The sequence below is a fragment of the Haemaphysalis longicornis genome, unplaced genomic scaffold, assembly GCF_048455015.1.
Source record: "Haemaphysalis longicornis isolate Haplotype H1 unplaced genomic scaffold, Haemaphysalis longicornis Haplotype H1 scaffold_12, whole genome shotgun sequence".
NCBI lineage: Eukaryota > Metazoa > Arthropoda > Arachnida > Ixodida > Ixodidae > Haemaphysalis > Haemaphysalis longicornis.
Window position 1 is genome coordinate 85,090,561 of NW_027526225.1, and position 27,119 is coordinate 85,117,679.

At 45.6% G+C, this 27,119-nt stretch overlaps 1 protein-coding gene and 1 non-coding gene across 2 annotated transcripts in view; one reads left to right on the forward strand and one right to left on the reverse strand.

Moving 5' to 3' along the window:
• Positions 1 to 1,018: 1,018 nt before the first annotated feature.
• LOC144163444 (U1 spliceosomal RNA) lies at positions 1,019 to 1,183 on the forward strand. The gene has a single exon (XR_013320943.1). It is a non-coding gene; the product is annotated as a U1 spliceosomal RNA (small nuclear RNA).
• Positions 1,184 to 3,506: 2,323 nt separating this feature from the next.
• The window catches only part of LOC144162911 (uncharacterized), a 42,604-nt gene continuing 18,991 nt past the window's right edge, over positions 3,507 to 27,119 (reverse strand). The window contains exons 4-10 of the mRNA XM_077693631.1: positions 26,895 to 27,078; positions 23,114 to 23,371; positions 22,284 to 22,481; positions 18,898 to 19,044; positions 17,220 to 17,344; positions 12,802 to 14,016; positions 3,507 to 6,260 (exon numbers count right to left, since the gene is read on the reverse strand). Coding sequence (XP_077549757.1) covers positions 6,024 to 6,260; positions 12,802 to 14,016; positions 17,220 to 17,344; positions 18,898 to 19,044; positions 22,284 to 22,481; positions 23,114 to 23,371; positions 26,895 to 27,078 — 2,364 coding nt within the window. The 3' untranslated portion in view covers positions 3,507 to 6,023. The remainder of the gene's footprint in view (positions 6,261 to 12,801; positions 14,017 to 17,219; positions 17,345 to 18,897; positions 19,045 to 22,283; positions 22,482 to 23,113; positions 23,372 to 26,894; positions 27,079 to 27,119) is intronic.

Here is a 27,119-nt window from a genome sequence, read left to right on the forward strand (position 1 = left end):
CTGCAGCGATTGACGCGTGCCTAGGCGGAGGACTAGGCGGAGGAATGCAGCTGGTAAAGAACGGAAGTCGAGCGTCGCGATGTCACATGGCTATCCCCAGTGTTTCCAGCTGCTTTGAAAGAAGCAGAGAGGGAGGAGGAATCGATCGGCAAGGGGGGAGAGGTGCACTTAATTGCTTCTCGCGCAGCCAATACTGAATGTAGATCAATAATTCCAACGGCATTGTATCGCTATATTGGTGCTGCGCGACAATGCAGGCCTTTTGTAACGTTTACAAAAGGCTTTTCTAGGTCCCTTTAATATGCTTATAAACTACTGCAGAGACGAAAAACAAACTACGTTAGAAAGGGCAGCCGATATCACGCATTCATAGCATAGCTAGAGTGAACTAGAATAATATATCTCTAGCATAGCTAATGTCACGGCTGATGTTTCAGAGAGTTTATTCTGTGAGGGCCGTCGGGGGAAGGGTAAGTGGGTGGGGAAGGGCAGGCCGAGTGACTGCCCAGGACGCCATGAGGCACTCGATTTTTAAATGTATTATACCAATGAAACAGCAGCCCCAGAACTTCCAAGTCCCAGCGGACTATCTGCAGGAACTCTAGACTCGGGAAATTAGTGAACTGGCAAAAGATTTGCTGGATTTAATTTATAAATAGGGCTCATTTTAGTACGTTTCCACTGGTTCTCGAAGGTTAACTTTTCGCTACTTTCTTCAGTTACATGAGATAATGTTGGTGTCAGTTCTGGTAAAAGGGGCACTCGCGACAATCATGCTGTCCCCTACAAACTTACCCGTAAAATAGTTCTGCTAAGTTATTCCATTGTCCTTCTGTAACAATAAAAGCAACACTTGATTAAAATAATAAGAAGTGCCGCGAATATTTTTAGAAAAAAGATTGTGTGAAAGCCATAAATTGCTTCTAAAATGATTTCATTAGAGTAAGTGTCGGTGAAGCCACCGGCGCACCCGTCTGGGCTTCAGCTGGTGGCGCCAAAATGGCGAAGGAGTAATGGCATACTTACCTGGTGTCGGAGTTGCGCTGATCCGGACGGGCGCGCTCCCAGGGCGAGGCACGTGCATTGCACTCCGCCCGTGTTGACCCCTGCCACTTCCCCAAACTGGGGTAGATGGGGCATGCAATTTTTGGTAGTGGGGGCACTGCGTGCGCGCTCTCCCCCCTTCCCTGTGCAAATCCAAAATCAGAAGTGATGGTAGCGTTTTGCATAACATTAGGTACAGACAGACGTTGCTTTGAGCGGAGAACTGTACCTCATTTTAGAAGCTCCGTGCAGCACGGTAGAGTCACTGTTAACAGTCAGTGCATTGAAGGTGTTGAAGGCGCCTATTTCACCGCGAGGGAAAGTGCCGACACAGGGCGCACAAAACCTTACAAGGGGCGTGGGATAGCAATGCAGGCATGCGAAGAGGCAAGCGACGTTCGCCCGGTCACTGATGCCTATCCGAAACATGGGATTTCTTGCGACGGCGGTCGTCACCACCATCGATAGACTGGTCACCAGCGCGTCGATCAGGGCGACGAAGCCGAAGAACTGGCCGTGGCCCATGCCCTCGCAAAGCCGGAAAGACCGTGGTCACGAGCTCCAAGATGGCCCACGCAACTACCGCAAGGGAAGGGTCTCCCCCGCGGCACTAGCGCTAGGGTTACCAACCGTCCCGGATTTCGCGGGACTGTCCAGACTTTTCATACTGTGTCCCGAGTCCCGCGCTGTCCCTGTCGAGACAGCTATGCCCCGGATTTGTTCCGGACTGTCAAGTTAGAAATTTTAGAATGAAGTTCCCTGAGGTTCCTGTAGTGTAACAGTTGACCCCTCACAGTTATTTCCATGACACAAAACTGTGCCAAAAAATAACCATGAAATACTCGCACATAGCACAGACCACACACTGTGCGAGTGATAGCCCTTCTGTGTCCTTGACGGCCATCGCAACAAAAATGAGTCCCACTAGGAAAAAAAAAAAAAAAAAAGTGGTACAGAGCTGGCAGCCCCTCTCCCTTCGTCAGAGACACGGCTGTTTAAAGCCAATGCCACGAATAACCCAAAGGAAAAAATTAAGGAACCCTACACTAACACACAAGACTTGAAGGTAGCGAAAGCTGTATGCAACCGTCACGACCATCACGAAGGTTCAAGTCCAAGATTGCAGCCAATTTGCTGTTTCTTCACTGCCACAATGACCTTTACTCCATCGTTGTTGCTATAAGTGTGAGCTTATTTAATTTTTTTTTTGGAAGGGTTAATCATTGGACATCACATTGGGGGGGCGTATGCTGCGACGGGTCTTTCGCGTTCTGAGCAAGTCTTGCCAGGAATACGGTGAGCGCTGGAGCTTTCTTTTTGGTAGTGCCTATTATCCCGGCAATCATAAGAATTATCGTCAGAAATTTTCTCATTGCAGTCGCCTCTCATTGGCTAAGCACGCTGCGCGGACATTCTATGGGATAAATATTCCCTACAAAGCCGTGTTTGCTTGTCCCTGTACTTGGTTCTAAATGAGAATGCGCAGGTTCGAACTCGACGAGCAGGTCTTTTTTTAGCTTTCATTTATTTTTCGGTCACCGTAATTTTGTTAATACTTTCTTTACTCTGGTTTTTACTATACCGAGAGATCGATGATGCACAGGACTTCTAGAATGGGTTGAATTACGTTTAATATAGGTTGTGTTAAGTGTCGTTCAGCTGGACTTGGATTAGGTTTGTTGCAGTTGGGCTGGATTTGGGTATAGGTTATGACGCGTTCGGTTAGGTTAGGCTAGGTTTGGTGAGGTTATGTTACGTTAGGTAACGTTGGGACGTAATATTATTCAGCAAATTTTAGGCCAGCCAGCCTTTATGGAAACTGCCGTGAGAATTTCCTGGGGGTAATTCTCACGGCAGCATTAGACGCAGCCCTTTTTTTTTTTTTTTTTTTTTGCCATACTCGGCCAATCTCTCGAAGTGGGTATGCTTGGCACGAAAAATGTGTGCCGAGGATGCTGGGAGCTCACCACAAGGCATGCACCTTCGAGCACTGGGCATTTTCTTTCTTTTTAACTGCCGCGCGGTCGCTGCAACCTTGGCCAACCTTCCGAAGTAAATATGCTTGTCTTGAAAAACGTGTGCAGGGGACGCTGGGCGGTCGTCGCAAGGCGTTTTCTTTGTCTTGTTAACTGCCGGGCGGCCGCCGCGAGCCTGCGCTCACGTGTGTGCATTCATAAATTTCTTGATCTTTTTAACTGCGGAGATGAAAACTTGCGATTAGCTAAGCAGCTGCTCAATCGTATACACGCCATTTTCATAACGCGAGGAATCCAGGTTCAATTCCCACCCCGGGAAGTGTTTTTTTTTTCTTTACAATTAGAGGCGGTTTTTCCGTTTGCATTGGACAACTCAAGCCAAGTCAAACAGACAGCTCCACTGTTAAAATGCTGAAAATGAAAATTACTCTTCACCTCTTGTGCCAGACGACCGTGAGGTTTCACCGCCACCCATTAAAAAAACGGTAAAGCAGAACAATCAACACTTTATTAGCAAAATTTATACATAAACGTTCACGAAGTACAAAAACCTCTTTGGTTTACGCTGTACGTGTATAAGGGAATTATTAAGTAAAGTGTGCAGCTGGACACTGGGAATGTTGTTTCGGTAGAAAAAGGAAAACAGCATGTACACAGTGCAACGCACGCATGTGTAGAAGATAAAAAAACCTCAGCGCAGGAAAATATATATCAAAATAGAATTCTCAGAAGGTAAAAATGCTATAAAAAGTGTGTAACATCACTCTTTTTTTAATCCTCCTCCTACACCCTTCCTTTTGATCTATGCTCTAGTAATTGGCCATTGTTCCAAAGTGTTCAAAAAAGAAAGCAACACTGACGACAGAGTTCACAAGTTTCCTGTCTCGGACAGCAAGACCCTGTTTGTGTTTACACGCAAAAACAGCTAGTTGAAGAAAATGATAATCGAAGGGGCATGCCCAAAAATTGTGCAGACAATGAACGTATTTCAATCTGCCGATCTTAAGGTTGGCCTTACTGATGACATCTGCCTTTACATATTACTTTCACATCAGCCCCTATCGCTTGGGCTTATCCTTGACGAGTCTCTATCACTGGGTTCATTTCACTTTTCCAACAATCATACAAAGCTACCCAACAGCAGTTTCAAGAGTTTCTAACGGTTCTGCCCATATATACTTCCTCTTTATGAATTGTTTCAACTGTTAGTTGAAGGCTGAATTGAGAAACAGACAGACACACCAAAATTTTTGCGTTTTAAACGCCCAAGATTATTTTCCTTAACAAAAAAAAATGTGATGACAAGTGTTTTGTCTCTAGATAACTTTGAACTCACAGCAGGAGGTTACGGCAGTGACTGTCAAAAGAAAAACAAAAATGTGTCTCGTCCCTTGAGATCTCAGAATTCCCACCAGAAAATTATGGTGATGAGTATCATGTCACAACGATAAAAAATGACAAGTGTCTTGTCTTTTCGAAACTCAGGATTCATATTAGGAGGCTATGGTAGTGACTGTCACAAGAAAAACAAAAATGTGTCTGCTCCTTTGAAATCTCAGAATTCCCACCAGAAAATTATGGCTATGAGTATCGTGTCACAACTATAAAAAAATGACAAGTGTCTTGTCTTTTCGAAACTCAGGATTCATATTAGGAGGCTATGGTAGTGACTGTCACAAGAAAAACAAAAATGTGTCTGGTCCCTTGAGATCTCAGAATTCCGACCAGGAAATTATGGCGATGAGTATCATGTCACAACGATAAAAAATGACAAGTGTCTTGTCTTTTCGAAACTCAGGATTCATATTAGGAGGCTATGGTAGTGATTGTCACGAGAAAAACAAAAATGTGTCTGCTCCTTTGAAATCTCAGAATTCCCACCAGAAAATTATGGCTATGAGTATCGTGTCACAACTATAAAAAAATGACAAGTGTCTTGTCTTTTTGAAACTCAGGATTCATATTAGGAGGCTATGGTAGTGACTGTCACAAGAAAAACAAAAATGTGTCTGGTCCCTTGAGATCTCAGAATTCCGACCAGGAAATTATGGCGATGAGTATCATGTCACAACGATAAAAAATGACAAGTGTCTTGTCTTTTCGAAACTCAGGATTCATATTAGGAGGCTATGGTAGTGATTGTCACGAGAAAAACAAAAATGTGTCTGGTCCCTTGAAATCTCAGAATTCCCACCAGGAAATCGCCTCAATGAGTGCCATGACACAAGGATAAAAAATGACAAGCGTCTCGTCTTTTCAAACCTCAGAATTCACACCAGATGGTTACGGCAGTGTCTGTCATGTCTTGCAGGTTAAAAAAAATAAGTCTCTGGTCCACTGACAACAGAAAATTCACACCAGGGTGTTATAACAGTGTGTGTCTTGTCATAAGGGAAAAAAAAGAAACACAATAATGATTGTTTTGTCTTTTGACACATCAAAATTCACACCAGAAGATTGCGGCAGTGAGTGCCACAAGAAAAAAAGAAATGACAAGCGCCGCGTTTGCTGTCAATCTGTCTTTTTTGACGCAATAGTCGTGGCAGTGTTACAAGGAAATTAAATTACAAATATGTCATCCTGCGACGAAGCAGAATCTTGGCAGTCACAGTTTGCAGGAACAGGTCACGGCAGTTAAGGCAACTTGAGAACAATATCTGACTAGTGCACTGTCCCCTGACAACTCAGATTCTGACAGTCAATGCTGGCTACATCGGCTAACAAACATCATTGAAAACTTACGACAACTCAGATTCTGGCATTCAATGATGGTTACATCGGTTAACAAACCCCATTGAAAACGTATGACAACTCAGATTCTGGCAGTCAATGCTGGTTACATCGTTTAACAAACCTCATTGAAAATCTACGTAAACAGATAATGAAAATGATGCACTTTGCATACAGCGAGAGACTCAGCCTATCACAGCCAGAGTCCTACGCATCTGGAAGCCGTTCCGTTGGAAGAGGAGTGCGATCCATCTTCCCTCCTTCCCCTCCTCCTCAGCAGAGACTCTTCCTCACAATGGCGTTCTCCAGCCCTGATTGAGTGACGAGTTCCTCGAAACAGCAGAGCTGCCAGAGGCGACCCACGGCAGACAGGAGAAGGTACCGGTGCCTTCGAGACCGGTAGCTGTACACACGGATGTTGACCTCCTGGACTCCAGTCCACCGGCACAACAGTTCTTGCACCAAGTCCGGCTGCTTCTGTACCATGTCCAGAAAGGTGCCAGTCTGAGTCTGCGTGCAAGAAAGACAGAAAGGGGACACTTACAGTGACACCAAAATGCCAGTCTCCCCGGCGCTGAGAAAAACAGTACAATTATTACGTAAGGCAAGTCCATCTCATTTGCACAGGTCATTGGAGTTCACACTCAGCGAATGCCTTTCCAGGGTCCACAACACGTGCATTTTCCGACGAAACGCTACACGAGGGGCGCATCTTTTAATGCTTTCTTTTTTGTGTGTGTGTCAATTCTGTTGCCCGAAGTGCCAAGCTGTCATTACAGCACATCGGGAAGCAGGTAATTTACTTCCAATTTAAGGGGCGATGTGGGGATCGGAGCAAACTTTCTTACTTCCTGGCGTAGTGCAACAAAATTTGGTAGGCACCTTGGAAAGCACTCCAGATGGTGATAGTAAAAGTTTAATAATGATACCTTCACCAGTTTTTGCACTATGGAGATTTACATGTTGCCTGTCCGTGGAAAACCTGGTGAAGTGATGAAACGGTAGGAAGTTCTGAATACATTTAAATTGTAGTCAAAAGAATGACAAAAGAACAGGGTATGACATTAGAATTTTTTTAACCTGCGTTTTTTTACATACGGCATTATTTTCACCTGTAACCACTTGGACACAACAGGCATTGGCAGAAGTACTAAATAAAAAAATAACAAGGCCCTAAATTGAAAATCAGGAAATGTCATAACCCTGCAACACTCTTCATTAAAAAAAAAAAAAACTAACAGAAAAATTAACAGGAACAAAGTCTGTCCAGTGGTTGGGGTGGCAGGGTGTCTAGCAAATTGCCTAATTCAATTTCCCCGACTTTTCCAGGTTTTCATGACCACTTTAGTCGAAATTCCCTAACCTATACAACAGGTGCCATTCTATGAAAATGGTCCATGAAGAATATAAACAGCGTGGAGAAAACACATTCTATCGAAGGGAAAAACATTTGTTGCAACTGCCCTCATTCTCAAAATGCACTTTGATTAACTTCAGTTTGTTTGCTCAGTTCCAGGTTTCCTTGCCTTCAGTTACGGCTTGAAAGAGTTTATTTCATCTTGCAGGATAGAAGCTTCAAGTTGCGCTTCAGCGAGCACCTTCTGCTTTTTTTCTTGCTTTTTATCTTGATTGTCCTGGCTCGACAAGCAATGTGACCCTAAGGTATGTCTGACATGGTGACGTCTAAACTATGTCATGTTCCTTTTTGATTACGTAATACTGGCTCCTGATGTCATAAGAAAGAAGTGCTTTCGAAATTAGCCCCCAAAAAGCACTGCCTTTTAAAATTTGATAGAAAAAAAAAAAAAAAAAGGCGTGTTGTGCGTGCGATTTGGGCACCATCTACCCCGTCCCTCTGCGCAAGTGCACCCAGCAACCTAATCCAGCGTGAACCACATGGCGAGTTTTTGCACGCGATTTGTGCGCGGTATTTTCACGGCTGCGGCAACGATTTCGTGCCTGCTGTGGCTCCTTTCCTGCACAAGCAAGTGCGTTTGTGCCTTGAGTAGCATTTTAAAGAGCGGTCAGAAGCGGCCATTGGAGCTACCGCACTAGTCCGCGGCCGGTCCCGCGGCCATGTGCTGGTGCCTGCCGCTCAGCACGCACCCTGCGGGTGGTTTCCGCGGCAGCGTCAGTGCGCCTCTGGCGTGCGCGGCGCGTTTTCGCTTGCAGAAAAACCAGAAAACATTTCATGTGGTTCACGCTTTCATCGCAGGCGAACATGTTGCATTCGGTAACTTCTTGGGGGGCCTCCAACACTGGTTTCCCCTATTCTAAAACTGTGTGGGCAGGCCCCGAAGTGGTTTTCCCTGACTGGTACAAGTTGATTGAAAAATGTCCTGACAATTCCCTGACTTTTCCCTGATTTCTCGGTCGCTAGACACCCAGAGCAACAGGGAATGCCTAAAACGCACTTTTGAGAAAACGGCTCTCAAAGTTTAGGAGCACTTGATGTCCCTCAAAGGCACGAGATGCGCATAGTCCTTGCCGTTCTTGCTAGAGAATGACCTCTTGGGCTTTTGTCCCGTAATCTGATGTGGCGTCGCGAAAATGGGTGTTTTTAGGTCATCGCGATCGGTTTCACTTCCGCCTCCGCTGACAAAATAATTTTTTTAGCCCATTTACAAGCCGCCTTTTTTTCCGGCACAATATTTTTATACAGCATAGAATAAGAGTTCTGCAAGCAAAAGCAGACAGTTTCCAAAAATTGATTTTTTGGCGATTTTCGCTACCCAATCCTTGCGTCCCACCTTAAAGGAGCCATGAAGAGAAAACAAAAGTTTGTTTTATTCGAAAGATTAGGTGTTTCATAGTACCCCAAGCGCTTTCCCGGAAGCAAATGATGCTTTATTCACTGAGAAATAAGGCAATTTAAGCCAAAATTTTAAATCTCCCGCTAAAATTGCACATTTGGTGACGTGAGCAATGGTGTCACACGGGCCGGTCCATGAAACAGATACTTAGTATGTCGACTCCATATAGCACCCACACGCGGGAGTCGACCGAGATGGCGGCCATTTTAAAAATGCTAGTAAAACCTTGCACCCGCAGCCCTAGTCATGGAATCGCCTGATCCGGAGAACAAAACTCTCGCCGAGGAGCTCCGGCTTGCATTTAACAACCTCACACCACTTGAACGCTCAACGCTTCTAAGTGCACGAGCGGCAAGAGTTGTGGGATACGCGGTGGACGGGAAAGCGACCATTCCGCGATAGCCACAACAGACGAACGCCCTGCCGTCGGCACCGCTGCCTCGTCAGCGCCGTCACCACGGACGAATACAGACTGGTACGTATGTGCCGTATTTTTATTACGGTTAATAATAGTTCAACTTCAGTAGCAGTATCGCTTATGCCAGTTGGCCGGTGTAGTGTATGGAAAGCCGTTCGCGCGAGCTCTCTGCTTCGACCAGAAAGATACGAGCGTCAATGCGCGGTGTTTACGGCATTTTTCCTCCAAGGTCAGAGCGCCTCGAACCCGAAAATTCGTCTGCGCGACGGCGAGATGTCGAGCTCGGCCAGGCGGTTGTTTCGTACGCATTGGCGCACACGCTTGCAAGTTCGTTCGGAACTTCAACCGTTTACTCCACCGTTCTTTGTCATAAAAAGAATGTGCAGTATGTTTCACGGGCATTTAGCTCGCTATGCAAACTGTAAGCCCTGCCTAACATGCGTTTGCTTTTGCCGGCCTCCGCCAATCGCAGAGCTTAGCCCATGTGACGGCATAGGTTCTGTTGCGGGAAATGAGCTGGTGGGTCGCATGACCATTCCCGTTTTTCCTAATTATGTAGCTTATTTGAGCGAAGTTTGCGTTATAAGTGGTGTCGTTATGGTTCTAACGAGGCAATCTTTCGAATGAACCAAACTTGTGTTTTCTCTTCATGGCTCCTTTAAACGTCAAGCAGAATAACATACCTGCCAGGTTTGCCGGGATGGCATTAGGGAGATCTTACTCGGGGAAGGAGGGGGGGGGGGGGGGTAGTAGCTACAACAGAATTAGCTACAACAGTAGCTACAACAGAAAGTAGCTACAACTTTACACACATTTTTTTTATTTGCTTAACACATAGCAGGAAATGAACTGTTTCTTCGTACAAACTACCAAGAAGCTAGACCACTCAAATGTTCGACGTGGCTGACAATGCCCTTTTCAGAAAGTCCTGGAAATAGTACTGCAAGTGCAAACAAAACAGCAGGAACTGAACGGTTTTGTTGTTTCATCTAAGCTAACAACAAGCTACACCACTGGAGACTTGCTAAATCTTCAGAACCGCCATCCAGAACAACCGTGCTCGTGTGTAAATGGAAGCGGCGGCAGCGGCGCTGCGTTTCTATAAACAGTAAACTAACAATGGGTCGAACAGGTTCACCATCTACACATGGCCGACTACGCTTTTTAAGCACTTCACTGATAACGATGCCAATTGGTGTCGCGTTGTATTGTCAGGTATACCTCCCTCACATTGTGGCCACACTGGGAAAAAGATTTGGCCAAAGATGGGTGCGTTTTCGGGAGATTTTTGTGTCGGTCGTACAATCGTACAAAACCATGAAAATTCGGGAGTCTTCCGGAAAATTCGGGAAACCTGGCAGGTATGGAATAATATGAGAATGCTCCAGTGCACAAACAATACATTCATACTGACCCTGCTGAGAATCCCTTTTGTTTTCGGCCCGCATTCCAAAGCTTAGGCGCTGGTCAAAAAAGGCTTCAGTGGCACTGAATCAAGTAACCCAAGACGAGTATCAAAAAGGAAACCCTTTCATCTTTGGCGGCCTCTGTTGTTCATGTACAGCGATCGAGTGTCAGAGCATCCAGCTACTTGTGTGCCACACACGGAGAGGCATGGGCGCACGACGTGTGTTTGTGTGTGCGTGCATGTGCAGACGAACTGCCACCAACTATCGTATTTTCGCGCGTATAACCTACCCATGCATATAATCCGCACCCCCACTTTCAGCCCGCCGGAAAAAAAAAAAAAAAGATATCGTGTATAGCCCGCACATTTGATACAGGAAAGGCTGCACCAAAGCCACTGCTCAAACAAGACATCACATACTATGCAGACAGAAAAAGCGTATAGCATTTAGCAAGTAGAATACACTGACTGCAAGGCGGAAATCACAATTCACTCATAAAATGCAGTTGTTAGAGTTCGCTCGTCCTTGTTTTTTGTTCCTTGCCCTTGTATGTTTGTGCAAACGCTGCCATGGAAGGCTTAGTCAGTGTTACAGTAAAACCTCGTTACAAGAGACAGTGTTACAAGAGACACTTGGTTATAAGAGACATTTGAATGAAGACGATTTGGTTGATTTTGCTATGTTTGCCATGTTAGCAACATTGCATACAAGAGACACGATTCTTGGGTCCCTTGAGTGTCTCTGTAATGAGGTTTTACTGTACTGTGCAAGAGCTCCACAGCACAACGCGCATTGCCGTGAAGCTGCACCGCAACTTTACCATTGAAACTTTCGCATTTTTGGTGTGGGTTGTATGCGCGAAAATACGGTATCACCCTTTGAGGCACCAAGACTCCCTTTTCTGGATGTTTGTGCCCTTACCCACTTGCTGCACTCTATACCTATGCGTGCAATAAATCAGTCTTCAATTGAACCCCTCGATGTTCAGATCGTTCATTGCAGAGCTCCTCCGTGCGTGGCTTTGCCGCCCCCTTAGAGATTCGCGCAGTCAAGTGGGAACTTGTTAACATCTAAAAGCAAGTTAACGCACACAGTTTTTTTTGCCATGTTCAACTAAGAAAATACTACAGCCTCTGCAAGTGCCTCATTCACAAGAAGTACTTCTCAATATCTACCAACCAACCAATCAGTGCATCGTATTGAATCGAGGTAATGTGATACGTAGGGGCCACACTTTAGGCAAATGTCTATTTTTTCCTATGTGTCAAAGCCGTAACATCCTTTATATATGAGCATAAATTAGAAGTTGACAGTACATTTAATAGTGTTCTTATAGGGCCTATATACGCCAACTGTTAATATTACTGCGTAAGAATGTTATAGAGCAAAACCTCGTAACAAAAGGCATTTGGTTATAAAAGACATTTGAGTGAAAACAGTTTGGTTGGGTTTCATATGTTCGCTATGTCAGCAGCATCGCTACAAGAGACGCTGGTTACAACAGACATGTTTCTAGGGTCCTTGTAATGAGGTTTTACTGTATTTTGCATTGTGTATTTCTGAAAATACAGCACCATTTTGCTTTTGGATCAATTTCAGTTTTGAGCGCCCAATACATAGCAGCATTTGATGATATGCCGAGGTGCGTAACCATTGGCAGCTTTTGAATACACAGTCGAACCTCATTATAACGAACATCAATATAGCGAATTATAGGCTATAGAGAACTAAATACAAACTTTGGTTGGCCACGCTTCATTTCAATGACACTTATTCTTTTATAACGAAACTGAAACCGTGATAGCCACACGCGATGTCGGATATAACGAAGAAATATTTAACCAGGAGTGTTAGAAGCTACATGAAAAAAAAAAAAAAAAAACCCGTCATCCAAAACTGCAGAAGTATAAAGGCCCTTTTGTTCGTGGACACTGTGGAAAACTTCATCCTACTCAAGTGCTGTCAGGAGCCACCAGACGAAGATCACATCCTTCATCAAATAAATACAGACGCAGGCTTGTTTTGTCAAGTGAACTCTGTTCTGTTGTGATTTCACGTACTCATGTCCCGGTTCATTGAGGTTGAAATGCAACAAGGAGAAAGGTAAGGGTTGCAATGTTTATAGTGGATTCAAGGCTTAAACAAAAATGCATTTTTGTATGAATTATTTTTGTGCGAGCCAGATCTTCAATACGTTCGAGCCGATTTTTACCTCTACTGTTAGAACGAATAACGGATATAACGAACTAATTTGCTGTCGCGATACTACTTCATTAAAACGGGGTTCGGCTGTAGCTCCTGATCCAAAAAACGCGTGAACACAAAGCTCGGTGCACTTTCACAAACCACGGTCACAGCACAGCCAACTATGGTCACCCAAAAAAACACGCAAAGCGTCACCACCAACTTACATTGATGCGGATTGGCTCGGACTCCTGGATCTCCTGCGCCCAGTCGTGGTCCACGTCGCACGGCAGGCCGAAGCAGCAGACATCCCGGGAGATGACCAGCCGCGAGTAGCAGTGCAGGGCGGCCAGCGTCAGCACGTGCACCTGGCGGGACGCCGAGCTGCACCCAGGGCACACTGGGAGCGCCGTCGGGACGGTGGTGAGGTACCTCAGGAAGCCCGACACATACCCTCCCGCTGACTCTGCACACTCGTTGGAGACGTACTGCTCGAAAGCACGCCTGAAGCACGACTCGCACACCTGGGACTCCCTCAAGACGCTCGCCCGCAGCAACTCTTCATTCTGAGCCCACTGGCACAGAAGGTCGAAGGCAACGTCCTGCGACGAACCGTTGGCGCAGTGCGAGTCTATCTTCTCGACCAACAGACTCTGCGTTGGCGGCCTCTCCAACAGCAAGCCACCACTCCGCTCCCTCAGGAGGAGCAGCAGGTTGTCCGGGATGCACCAGGGCAGACCCAGGCTGTTCTCCTCGCGCCACACGTCGTTGCAGGTCACCATGTACCAGGCCGATGCCATCTCGAGGAGTGTCCTCTTTGTGTCCCCCTGGGATGCAGCGTTGACATCGGCGAGGAACTGATCCTGCATCGTGGCAACCAGTGCGCGGTACTGCTTGGCGACGAGCGTTTCAACGCTGGTCTTGTCCTGCTTGCTCTTGTTGTACCGGGAGACGCTGTTGATGATGCCCGTGACGACCTCCGCTTCGCTCTCGATGCCATGCTGGTTTAGGATCTGCGACATCAGCCAGGCATACATATCCTTTGCCTTCTCCGCGACGCCCTCATGCCTCTGCCAGCCGGGGTACTCGAACAGCGCCTGGTGGAAATCGCCCGCGGTGTACACAACAGAACCGCTGCCGAAGAGAGTCTTGTTGAGCCGGTACAACTCCCCCAGAACTTTCAAGGACCGGTAGTTGACCTTGACCCCCCGCTTGTTCATGAAGTCGGGGTACTGCTGCGGCCTTTCCGTTTTGGACAGAGCCTCGGAGATGCCGGTCTTTGCGAAGTCGAGGCAGACTGAGATCTTGCGGGCGAGGCTGAGGCAGACGTCGCTGAAGATGCCCCAACTGTGCTGGTCGGCCCAGGCCAGGTGTGCGTTAGACATGATACCTACGCTGTCGTTGAGTATGTACTTGCAGAGGAACTGGATAATGTCCTCGTTCTTAAAAAAAAAAAAAAAAAAGCACAACGGCTTAGTGTTGACATTTCATCCTTGCCACAAGATGGAGTCAAATTCATTTCCGGGTAGCGCATTAAACACCAAATTCAGGCTTTTAAGCAATTCTACGCAGGAATCGGTTGGATATTTCAAACTTACACTTGAGACAGATTGCTGTCAAAACCTAGCATCTTCTGGGACAATGTCAGAGTGAATAAACCCAGACATTGCTAGGAACTAAGCCATTGTAAACCACCTTGGCACTAGTCATGGTCACACTACCAAGAAAAGTCTCTGAGCTACAGTTGCAAGTACTAACACTGTTTCTTTGCCTTCCTTCAAAAAATTGTGATCAATATTAAAGCTAAATGATAGAACAGTTTGATTAAATGTTAGAAAGGCATGCTGGCACTTAAATAATCAAATTCAAAGAGCACGCACGTTTGCTCCATCACCCTTGTTTAGCATATTGCTAACATGTGTGCTAACCTGCAGAAATTTAAACCTGTAGTTATCTTTCCATGCCTTCACTACTTAATAATCACATGCCTGCAATGGGAAGTACCGTTAGCTAGCAATTGTTATGCGCCATCATGTATACTCCCAAAATGTGGGGTTTGTTCCGTTTTATATCCGACAGCTTCTCCAGAGAACTTGTCGGCACATTCACTTACCGTACTCACCCGATTCTAACACGCACTTTTTTTCCGGAAAAAATAGGCGGAAAAGTCGCATGCACGTTATAATCGGATACGAAACCGAAACTGCCGAAACAGCGGAAATTTTGTGCCACCCATCGTCATCGCCATCTCAAGATGGCGCCAACTTTCGGACCATCCATGTTTCAAACGCAGGAAACCTAGGCTTTTCTATCGGCGTTCACACAAATCGTCAAATTGTTCCACTTGCGCGCTTAATACAGCAATGACAGCAGCAGTAACGAAGGTGCACCGCTTCCCCGAGTGGCTTACGAGCGGCTTCCATGTGTTCAAAACGAGCGGTCGGCTGAAGCGTGCCCCTCCGGAGAAGCTCACGGGATGGGCGTGCGAGGTGTGGGCCACGATCCCATTGACCATGGTTGATTGTTCGTTCAGTAGTGTGGCATCGCTAACGTGCTTGGCGGCACCGAGGATGAGATGTTGCAGTCAGCAGAAAGCGACAAGGAGTAATACGAGAGATTACATCGGGAAATAAATCGCATTCGTTTTTCTGGGTCACAAAGTTCCGTGCGCGTTAGAATCGGAGGTGCAAGTTGTTTAGATTTTTTTGCCAGGAAAATCGGGTGCGCGTTAGAATCGGGTAAGTATGGTACAGAGGCCACAAATGGCTGGCAAAGGTAGCAAGGACCCTTAGCAGCGAGTGGCCAGCCACACGCAGCTGGCGACCTGCTAAGCCTATTACCACACGAGCTGGCAGGCACTGGTTACACTTTTGTGCCTGTAAAAGTCCACAAGTGAACCAATATGGGGAGCTAACTAATACCCTTGCCACACGTACACGAAAAATGACATTAAGTGCTTAATGCCTTACGTTTTAATGCCATTAATTTGCTGCTACAAGCAAAATCTCTAATGCCATTCGCTCTAATGTCATTTTTGGTTTAAGGAGTTCCATACAACTCATTCGCCTTCACGAACGCCATAAATCTGCCTACTCTCGAACGCGATGTGCACTAAATGTAAATGAGGGAGGGGGAGGGGGGGGGGGGGGGGGAACGAAACTCTCAGTACCAGTGTTGACGCGGAAATGTAGCTGAACCTTGAAATAAGACAATTTTTTGTGCACTCTTGGTGGCGAAGTTCTGAAGAAGACGAAGATCACTAAAACAGCGGCAAAGCAAAACATCGCATATCGAATTTTTCGAATTTGGCTACCGCTGGCAGGAGACGGCAGCTGCTGAAGCCACTTTTAGAAACGGCTCACACCATTAAAAAAAAAAAAAAAAAAAAAAAAACACAACTTACAACTTTTCATAACTTTTAAAATATGAGTGCAGTTCTCTTTTTGGTCATTATCACCATCATGCCTAACACACTCAATGCCTTCACGTTTTCGTGTGTAGCACGGCCCGTCCAAATAATGTCATTCCGTATCTTAAGGCCTTAACCACTCAATGTCATTTTTCATGTACATGTGGCACTGGTATAACAGCACTGCAACCATTTAAATCTGAAATTGCAATCTTTGGTAGCTACACATTGCCTAGAACTCTGCACAAAACTCTATTTGGCACAGTAAACACAGATCTCCAGGATTCCACAACGTTGTTAAAGGGGCCTTAGGACAAAACACAAGTTTGCTTGCTTCGTCAGAAAGATAGTTGTGTCCTGGTAACAATGATACCAATTTTACGGCAAACGCCGAACAAATAATGGAGACATTAAGGGCACCTGGGTCTTCGGGACCAAAAAATTGCTCAAAAAAGCATTTTTTTAGGTATCACTTTTTCTTGAGACAATAAACTTTACTCAAAAAAAAAAAAGTGAGTAGTCGATGGAAAGTGTTGCAGGGTCCCTCCCTTTAAAGGAGCACTGACAGCAATTTTCGGCGTTAATATTATTGCACAGTTCGCTTCCTTCACTCAACAGAATACCCTGGCTGAAATATGAGCGCCCTGAGACGCGAAGAACATAGTTCAATTGGATCTCATTTATTGCGCCAACGGAGCAGCGCGCGGAGCGGCACTCAGCAAATGGACATCAGCGTGACATCACCCCGTGAAGCCAAAAGAAGTGACGCGACAGCGCTCGTCAAAAACTGGTGACGTCACTTCACGCACGCAGCCCTACGAGCGGCGAGTGGGCGCAACACCCCTTCAAGCGGGTGCCGGTGACATCCGCACAAAGTGGTGAGGTCAGGCCAGGATTCTGTCACATGCGCCATTCGGGATGAAAGCACAGGAATTCGAAACAAATGATTTTCAGGCCGTTCAATGTAATTAACTATCACGCACTGAAGTATTTGAAGTGCTGTTTCAGGTTTGCCAGACCATTAAAGCATCGATAAAAGCAATAAAAGTGAAGCATAAAATTTTCGTGTCAGTGCTCCTTCAAGATTGTGCAGCAAGATACAAGGCATAGAAGATCTTACGAAGCCTGCTGGCAAACAATACTAACACTGACTGTACAAGAAACAAATGTTCGCAGGAAAATGGGGCGGATTGCTTGTGCTCCAGAGTACAGGTCTGTCTACGAGTGAACACTGACCAGGTCTCCGGTTGACTGAGCCCCCACTGAAGTGTCGCTGAACGTCATAGGCGTCCTGTTGCCTCCCGGGAAGTAGAGGTCTTTCTCCCAGATCACAATGTACTCATCTCCATCCAGGTCTGACCCTGTACGCAAGGTTGCACTTTTTTTTTTTTTTTTCCGGAGACAACAAATCGAGGGTGCTAGTACAGTATGTATCGCATTTGCACAATTCTAACGCGCACCTTTTTCTGCTAAAGTAACCTTCAAATTAAATTTGTGTGCACATTACAATCGTGCTCAAAGTCAAAAGTGGTTTTGAAGTGGCCAGCAACACCTCCGTGTACACGTACGCCTTCAAATATACGATTCAATTCCATCAGCAGTCTTTTTTTTTTTTTTTCAAAATGTTTTAAAGTAAACTTTCCTGCGCGTTACAATCGAGGGCACGTTAGAATCGTGTAAATACAGTAATAACTTTTCACAGCTGTTCCACTCGTTCTACAAACTTACATGTATCTTAATTATCTTCCTTCCTTCCTTCCTTCCTTTTACAATGCAATAATGCATGAGCATAACTTCTCATTAAGTCATGAAAGCTTATCTGTGGGCGGGCGCGTTGACGTCGCTGCCAACAGAAATTGGTGAATGAGCCATGACCCACCAATGGCTACAGTCACCACCAACGGCCAATCCCCTCCCAAGTGAGTGTTTTGACATCGTGAGGTGGCTGTGGGCTCCTGAAAGCAACTAAGTGGCATCAATATTGGCCATTCCACCTAAATAGGCACGTTTGCTAAGCTTGTAGTCAGTGTTAGTGACTCCAATGATGAGCCTAACCACGGGCCAAGCAATGTCAACGGTTGATGTCATTAGACCTCGAAACATACCATTAACAGTAGCAGGGGCCATCGTAGTACAGTTAATGGGCATGTTAGGCTGCCACATAGGCTGTTTTCACAACTTCTCACACCCCCTACCAGACTGATATCCTGCTAACATTTGATGATGAAAGCGATAATGGCCTGGATGAGAACAAAATTTTGACACGCTGCTAAAAAATCTTCGTTGGGCTACTGCCAAGGGCATGACCAACCTGGATCTTGAGAATTGCTTTGCTTTTGTCAATGAAGATAATCAGTGTCTTGCAGTGAAAATAAGTGGCCAGTTGAGTTCGCGCTGCCGCGTTCACAGCACCGGCCAGCTACTACTTCCTTTCTTTAATTTTTTGCAGCTATTACAATTATTTGAAGCGAACCCCCATTCACTTTAGAACAAGAAACCATATTCCCAAGACAACGTGCGTTGCGGCCATAGTGATCAAGCATTAAGACAGCACAAACACTTGACAATTAAAAAATGCAGTACAGTCGAACCTGATTAATTCGAACTCGCTTAATTCAAACTTCCAGTTTATTCGAACTGACGCTGCGGTCCCAGCAAAGTTGCGTGTATTTAAATTGGTCTCATTAATGCAAACTTCTTTTACTTCGAACAAATTTTCGGGCCACTTCGAGTTCGAATTAACGAGATTCGACTTTTAAATAAATTGTTTCCAACACAGTGACAGTGGAGCGTGCTATCACCCTCCACTATCTACACATGCGCCCGCTGCCTGTTGTGAAGAGCGACTCGTGGTTCATCCATCCCTCCATCGATGACAAAGTACAGCTGCGGAGAATAAACTGGGCAGGCATACCGGCCATTTCGTTCGGATGTGGGCGGGGCCCCTTGGCTGGGAAGACGATGCAGTCCCGTATGTGGCGCAGGGCCGGCACGTCCACGGCCTCAAACTTGCGCACGTCACCGGGGTGGAGGCAGGGGCACTTGGTCACCAGCACCGTGCCTGCACCCCACCAGAGCGGGGGCACGCAACCACGTATCAAGGTACTAGCTGGGAAAAGGTTCAGTTAATTGGTTCCCCGACAAATTTGTGCCTTTTGCTGTTTTAGGGGTGAAGCCCCTTAGGGGCTGGGGCTGTTGGCGTCTCCTGTCGTCATCGTAATCGTCATTCACCTCATGTAGTCGTGGTACTAAAAGACCGGTAAACTTGTTTACGCCCCGCACTGGAGCGATTCGTAACACATACTATACTCGGTTACAACTCAAGAACGGCACCACCTCGTGCAGTGTATCACTCCGCCAAAGCGCCGGACCCGTGACGTCAGTGCGCGCGCGTTTTGAAAGGGCTTTGCTATGAATGTGTGATATCGTCTGCCTTGTCTCACGCAGTTTGTTTGTCACTGGAGTCGTTTATAAGCATATTAAGTCCAAAAAATCACGGGAACGGCTCACACCATGTTCAAAATATTCCCCCTAACGCCCTACTTGCGCCGCGCGGAGAAACATCTGGCTATGGTGATAAGGCACAGTGGCAACTTCCGGTGCCGTTCTAAAAAGTTGTCACAGAGTATAAAAAAAAAACTCCGGGACACTCGCTTACACCTCGCACTAGAGAGCTTCGTGCTTCAAAGACATGAGACTTTTACAGCAAAGCTGTACACCTCTACCCCCCAACGGCTTCATCTCCGTTGGCAAAAACGCCAAGGTGCCACGAATACATTTATACACTGCATGCTTCGCCCCTACCCAGGTTTCACTTTAGTTGGGATGGCCCCGGATTTTTTGCTGCCACCAAACTGCTGGTGGTCACGATGGGCCCATTTCTGCTTTTGTGAGGGTGTGAAAACATCGCGTCCGGCAGAGAAAAGTTTGCTCATTGGCAGATAAAATTTGGGGGGTATAAAAAAAAAGTGGCCAATTCCCGAAAAGAGTTGCCTCGAAGTGGGTACGCCTCAACTTTTCGGGCATTTCACTGAATTCCAGGTGCAAGCAAGCCTTCATTTTTTTCCTTTAAGCTACCGTGCTTTGTGGGGGCAATTTCAATTTTCAATTACAAATTTCAGTTTTCCAGTTACCCGATGGCACTATTCCAGAAGTTATACGTGCACATGGTTGTGTTGCTATATTATACAGGGCTGTTCCAAGAGCCTTACTTAAAAAAACAAAAATGTTCAAACCTCAACACCAACAAAATCAAAAGCACTGGTTCGGTGTAACCGACCAGACCCTATAATTCATGCTCACCACTGTGAAAAGGCTAATTATTGCCACATGCAGCATAATTCACCCACGACTTACTACAACAAATGGACAATAACCTTCAAGTAGACACTGTCTTTTTAGACTTCTCAAAAGCCTTCGACTGTGTTAGCCATAATCATTTACTCGCAAAACTATCTACCTTAATCATCCCTTGTAACTTACTGTCATGGATCGAACACTTTGTGAAAGGACGCACACAATTTACCTCTGCTAATCATCACGAGTCCGACCTAACCAACGTAACATCCGGCGTCCCGCAGAAGGCAAGTCTATCGCCTCTACTTTTCTTAATTTATATAAATGACTTGCCCTTAAACATCACATCGAAACTCCGACTTCTTGCAGACGATTGCGTTTTGTACACAACCATTGCCGCCACTAACGATCATAATACCCTGCAAACTGATTTAGACAATATCTCCCTCTGGTGTAACACATGGCACATGCCATTAAACTTAACAAAGTGCAAATCACGGTCATTCACACAGAACCATGTCACATCTCAACAAACCTATCATATCAACTCAGTTCCAATCAGCTCAGTCCCTTCTTACAAATACCTCGGCGTGCACTTGACCTCATCGCTAAGTTGGGCAACGCATATCGATACCATTTGCTCCAAAGCCTCTCGCACGCTCGGGTACCTTCAGCGCAATCTAAAACTTGCTTCTCCTGAAATTAAAAAACTAGCTTACCTAACCTTCGTACGACCGAAATTGGAATACGCCTCAGCCATCTGGCATCCATCACAAACATATCTAACCCTTCAGATTGAAGCTATTCAAAACTGTGCCACTCGTTTTATCTCCTCGAAGTATTCCAACCATATCAGTGTCACCGCGCTCAAGCTATCCCTCTCTTTCCCAACTCTTCATTCACGCCGCATCATTGCCCGCTTATGCCTCATCCACAAATTCTTTCACTGGCCACAATCTAGGCACTCTTTACTGAGGCCACCTTACAGAATTTCATCCCGTTTAAATCACAGTCGTCCTATAGCCCCCATTACCGGCAGTACATCAGCATTTAGCTTATCTTTTTTTTCCTAACGCTGTATCACTATGGCACGCGTTGCCCGACGACATCGTCACATGCACTGATAATAAACGTTTTAGAGATAAACTAGAAGAAAATATTATCACCCAAGATAACCTTCAAGTTCTACTGCTGTAACACATATTTTGTGTAATATGTATTGTTGAACCTAATCAGTGTTTGCTTCTTCTACCTATTGTTAACTCTGTAAAATTGTGTCACACTTATTTTGCGATGTTCCTAACTTAGCCAATCGTTTGAACTCTGGTGCTTTTGAACTTTTGTTTTTGTGTGTTTTTGTGTTTTTAACAATATCTTGGTTCATTTGTATTTTTGTAAACAATGTTTCGCGACCCTCCCCTTATGTAATGCCTTCGGGCCTTTAAGGGTATAATAAATGAAATGAAATAAAATGAAAATCAACGCAATGTTAAACACATTTGGATAAAAAGGGAGGTTTAAGTATCTTGCAAAAAGGTAGCTACTACAAGGTACAAGATGCGCAGATGGTGAGATTAAAAAATCAGAACTTTTTAACTCGAAATGAAAATGCGTCCATCTGCTATTTACGTCCAGCTACAGTGGCTCTTCAACTGCAGGAGACTAAACTGTGTCCAAAAAATGTTCGACCCTTACGACATGGACCCAATAACCCCAAGCTAACCCCACACTGCTCCTCAAACTACCGTATTTATTCGAATATAGGACGAGGTTTTTTCCCAAAATCTATAGTCTCAAAGTCATACCCCACCTTATCTTCGAAGCTCAGTATATATATATTATATGGCGATTTTTTTTCCCTCCAAACTGCACCCTCGCGTGATAATCGTGACTGCCTTATAACCGAATGAATATGGTATCCGTCGCCGAGGGCAAAGCCCCAACCCTTCATATGGAACACTCAACTGTACCTTGTATAGGGAAAGCTTGATGTTAGGAACATACCTGTGAGGACCTTGGTGTTGGACACCGAAGTGTCACCGGCACCGTTCTGGCAAGCGCCGACACCATGGCGTGCGCCCATGGCCGTGTACTGAACGAACACCTGGCCGTACTCGAGGGTCCCCGTTTCGTCCAGGACACCCAGCATGTTGCGGCCACTGTCCACAGGAATGGCTATGCGGCTCTTCTCCTGCAGGCCGACTGGAAGAGAGCGGGGGGAAGTTCCAGACCCCATACTTGCTCGCATAACAAGCCAAGATGGGCGAAATTTTGCCGTTTTGCTAAAACATTGCCACGTTGGCAGGACTGACAGTGCTAGTCTGGTTATCCAGGGCACAGCAACTCTGCCCTCAGCGCTCAGCCTCTGAGCGTAGTACTCACACAAAATTTTTGTGTTACCGTAAAGCTCCGAAAGAACGCCCACCCAAATTTCAGAGATATCAAGTGAAAAATATCGCATTTTCGCGCGTATAACCCGCACCAAAAAATTCGGAAATTTCAGTGGCAAAGTAGGGGTGCGATAATACGCGGGGTTTTTCCATTAGTGCAGCACAACAATGCGCGTTGTGCGATGAAGATGACCTTGTGTACAACAGTGAGGACTGCGGCTCAAGTGATAGCTCTAGCGAGAGCAGTGACACTCAGTGAATTGCGACTTTCGCCTTGCTATCAGTGTATTCTACTTGCTAAATATACGCTTTTTCTGTCTACATCGTATGTGCTTGAGGAGTAGCTTTGGTGCAGCCTTTCCTGCATAAAATGTGCAAGCAATACGCGAGGAATTCTTTTTTTGTTTTCCAGCGGGCTAGGGTTGGGTTAACTCGTTAACTCGCCTATCATGCTCTTGTAGACGGCCAGCAGCAAGGAGCGGGTGAAGGGCTCCCTACTGAGGGCCATCCCTCGAAGGTGCAGCTTGAGGAAGGGCAGGCTGGCGTTGGTGTAGGTGCAGAGCACGTTCAGCGCCGTCTCGTTGCTGACGAAGGCGTCGCACAGCTGCAGCACCATGTTCTGCTGCAGGCCCAGGAACACTCGGCCGGGAACACCCAGTTGCTCCAGGATGGTGATGAGGGGGCGGTTCAGAAACACCGGCGCTGCATCGTTGGGAAGCACTCAGCGAAAGAATGCCAGGGCTGCTATGAAAGAACCTTGAAGTGACAAAGAGCGCTGCACAATGGTACATTACTCTCTCAAGCAAGAAAGATCTACTGATTGATTGTTTGTGGGGGTTCAACGTGCCGACGCTTCACAGGCAACGAGGCGCGCCGTAGTGGAGGGTTTTGGATTAATTTTTGACCATGTGGGCATCTTTAACGTGCGCCGAAATCTCGAACACGCAGGCGTTCATGCTTTTCGCTTCCATCAGAAAAGCGGCCCCAGCCGGGAATCGATACCGCGTCCTCGTGCTCAGCAGCACAACGCCTTAGCCACTGAGCCACCATGACCGGTTCTAGAAAGATCTAGATCTTTCCAAGTCTATTCAAGTGCCTACCAAATGTACTGCAGACTTTACTTGGTCTTTGTTAATTAAGAACTATAGGCATACCCAGAACAAACACCAACTAACCTGGCAACTGGGCAGGCTGGTGCATTTACAAAACTGAAAGTCCCAAACAACGAGACAACTGGGGGCTGTGCTGCTGTTTTTATTTTCACTACTGGCTCTCTGTTTTTAACATTTTCAAATTTTTGCAAACACTCCTGCTTGCCTCCTCCCCCAGAGCATTCCACAGCAATCAGGCCAACTATTCACCATCGCAAAGCCTTTCTTTCACACGGCAAGTTCACGCTTAGAGGCACTATCAACTTGCGTTCGCAAAATCTTGGTTCTGAAATAGATGTGACAAGGCCGCTTCAAGGTCATCTGCTAGAAACATGCCTGTTACGGCCAGTACGACAGTATGACAGAGTGTGACGCCGTTGGCGATGTCACTTCCGGTCACGGCATCATTCACGATGCCTGTGTCATGCCCTGCTGCTGCAGCAGCAATTAAGTGGAGAGCTAACAAAAAATGATCGATTCAAATGTGCAGAAAATGCTCGATTGATGTGGAGTTGCAGTGACAGGGTGAACTAATCCCCAGAAAAAGAATCGGTTGAAACCGGTGGGAATCGTCCTTGCCATTCCATTTGAGAATTACCAGTTTAATAAGCCTCAACCTTTTGCTTTGGTTAGTTGCCTACATCATCCTAAAGGAGCACAAAATGTACCTCAAATGTTCATTGCTTTTAGAGCACTTTGTAAGCTTGCAAAGTACTCTGCATCCTACAGCGGGGTAAATGTGAAAGATCATGGCAATTGTTTATTTGATGCATTTCGCAGTTGGCTCGCCAGTCAACGTATCAGTCACCTGGCCTGTCCAGCAGTCCACTGGTCAGTCAAAGAGACTGCACTGTACTTTTCATCGTAATGGACATCTATGTACGAGGTGATGATGTGACTACAGTGAGTGGGGCCCATTGCGCAACTCTGCAGTATGCTGTTTTGGCTAGTAATCACAATGTACCAGCACCTGCCATGGTGGCTCAGTGGCTAAGGTGTTGTGCTGCTGAGTCCAAGGGCGCCGGTTTGGTTCTGACCTAGGTGGCTGCATTTCAGGTGGCGGCGAAAAGCGAAAACACCTGCGTGTCAGTGTCAAGATTCTGGAGCGTGTGAAAGATCCCCAGGTGGTCAAAATTAATCCGGAGCCCTTACTTCCACGCATCTCACCACTCAGGTGTAGCTTCAGCACTTGAAAACCCCACAATCAATCAATCAATCAATCAATCAATCAATCAATCAATCAATCAATCAATCAATCAATCGATCAATCGATCGATCGATCAATCAATCAATCAATCAATCAATCAATCAATCAATCAATCAATATATGTACAAGCCACTGCCGATGGTATCGGGGAACTACTGGTGCCAACTTGTACAGAGGGTGCCTTATACAGAGGGTCTACTGTTGCCAACTTGTACCCTTGTCTATAACACAGGTTTTGTACTTATAGCCTTACCTTGCCTCTGCTGAAGAACATTTGAAGAAAACTATTCTGTCATTCTGAAGTCTTGAAGGGATATTTTTAGATCTATTGAGTAGCTATCTGAAATTCCGTTGACAAAAGGTAATTATAAATGGCCAAATGTCTGACATGGTGAGTATGCAATGTGGTGTACCGCAGGGAAGCATTCTCGGTTCCCTCCTATTTAATATGTATATAAATGACCTAGTCGGAATTGACCATTCTACCAAATATGTAATCTATGCGGATGACACTACATTACTCTTCTGTTCGAACGATGCTACTAGTCTTATTGTTCATGCTAACGATGTATTAAATAAACTAAACAAGTGGAGCACATTCTACTCCCTAAAAATTAACACTAATAAAACCAAGGCGGTACTCTTCAAACCAAAAAACCAGACTGCGAGTGTTAACGTTGGCCTCACGATTGGAACGTCTGAAGTAGAAATCGTCACTGCATTTCGAAGTCTTGGCGTGATCTTTGACGAACACTTATTGTGGAATAAGCACGTCGATTCTCTCGCTAACACATTATCGCGAACTGTCGGTGCACTCACCAAGTTGCGTTTCCTACTACCCACCAATATAAAGCTACTTATCTGCAATTCTCTTTTTCTTTCGCACCTGAACTACTGCTTGCTGGTCTGGGGAAATACTCCTGCGTCAAATATCAATAAAATACACTTATTACAAAAGAAAGCCGTTCGTGCTATCTGCAATTGATGATATGATGCTCACACAAAACCGCTTTTCCAGAAGCTGGGTATTCGCGCTGCTCCGGATTTATATACCTACATACTTACGAAAAGATATAATCTTGGAATAAAATATAACAACACGTTCATCACGAAACTATCTAATCTAACTCGAAACCATCCCTGTTATGAGACATGCCGTAATGAAACTTGGTATATACCGCACGCACGTACTAACTATGGCACCCAGATGTTGAGCTATTCGTTACCATTGTTACTCAATTCGCTATAACTTTGAACGTAAAACTTCAGCGTTGCCTGTATGAACTTCACCTGTATTTCTGATCATACAATTTTTCGATGTGTTAGTGTATTATTTCATTTCTTGCCCTGACTAGCATTATGTACAAAATGTGTTCAAACAATTTTGCAATGCTCCAGTTGTGCATTGCCCCATTCTCTTATTCTAAACATTGTATAATAACCAGATTGACACAATTCTTGTTGCCATTTGCTTTACTTTTATTTGTTTTTTTTCTCTCTCTATGTTCTGTTTTATGTTTCCTCTCTCTCTTTTCCATCACTCTTTTTCTCCCATCTTTCTCTTTCTATCTTGCTACATGATGCAGCAATGTATTACTATTAAGGGGGCGCAGACCTTTGTCAAGCCGCGTATCGCAGGCTTTTTGTCTGCCCCCTGGCACCTGTATGAATTTGCAGTTGTCAAATAAAAATTGATTGATTGATTGATTGATTGATTGACTGATTGATTGATTGATTGATTGACCATATATTTTGGCCTAAACGTTTTTGTGACAAGTGTGAGTACGTAGTTTTGAGAGGCAACTCGTTGACGTTGAAGTCAGTGTTTATAGACAAGGGTGTTGCGCACTGTACACATATTACTCACAGGGTGCGGACACCTTGATGACCTCCAAGCTGTCCGAGGTGGAACAGGCGAACTTGTTCATGCTTTTGCGCAGAATCAGCTTGTCGCCCTCGAGGGTGTTGTTCATGCACAGCATGCCCTTGTAGCCTGCGTAGCGTATCTGGATGGCCGACGGAACTTGCTCCAGATCCAGCTTCGAGCACACCTGAACGCAAAATGGAGGCACGTCAACCTCGCGGTCATAAC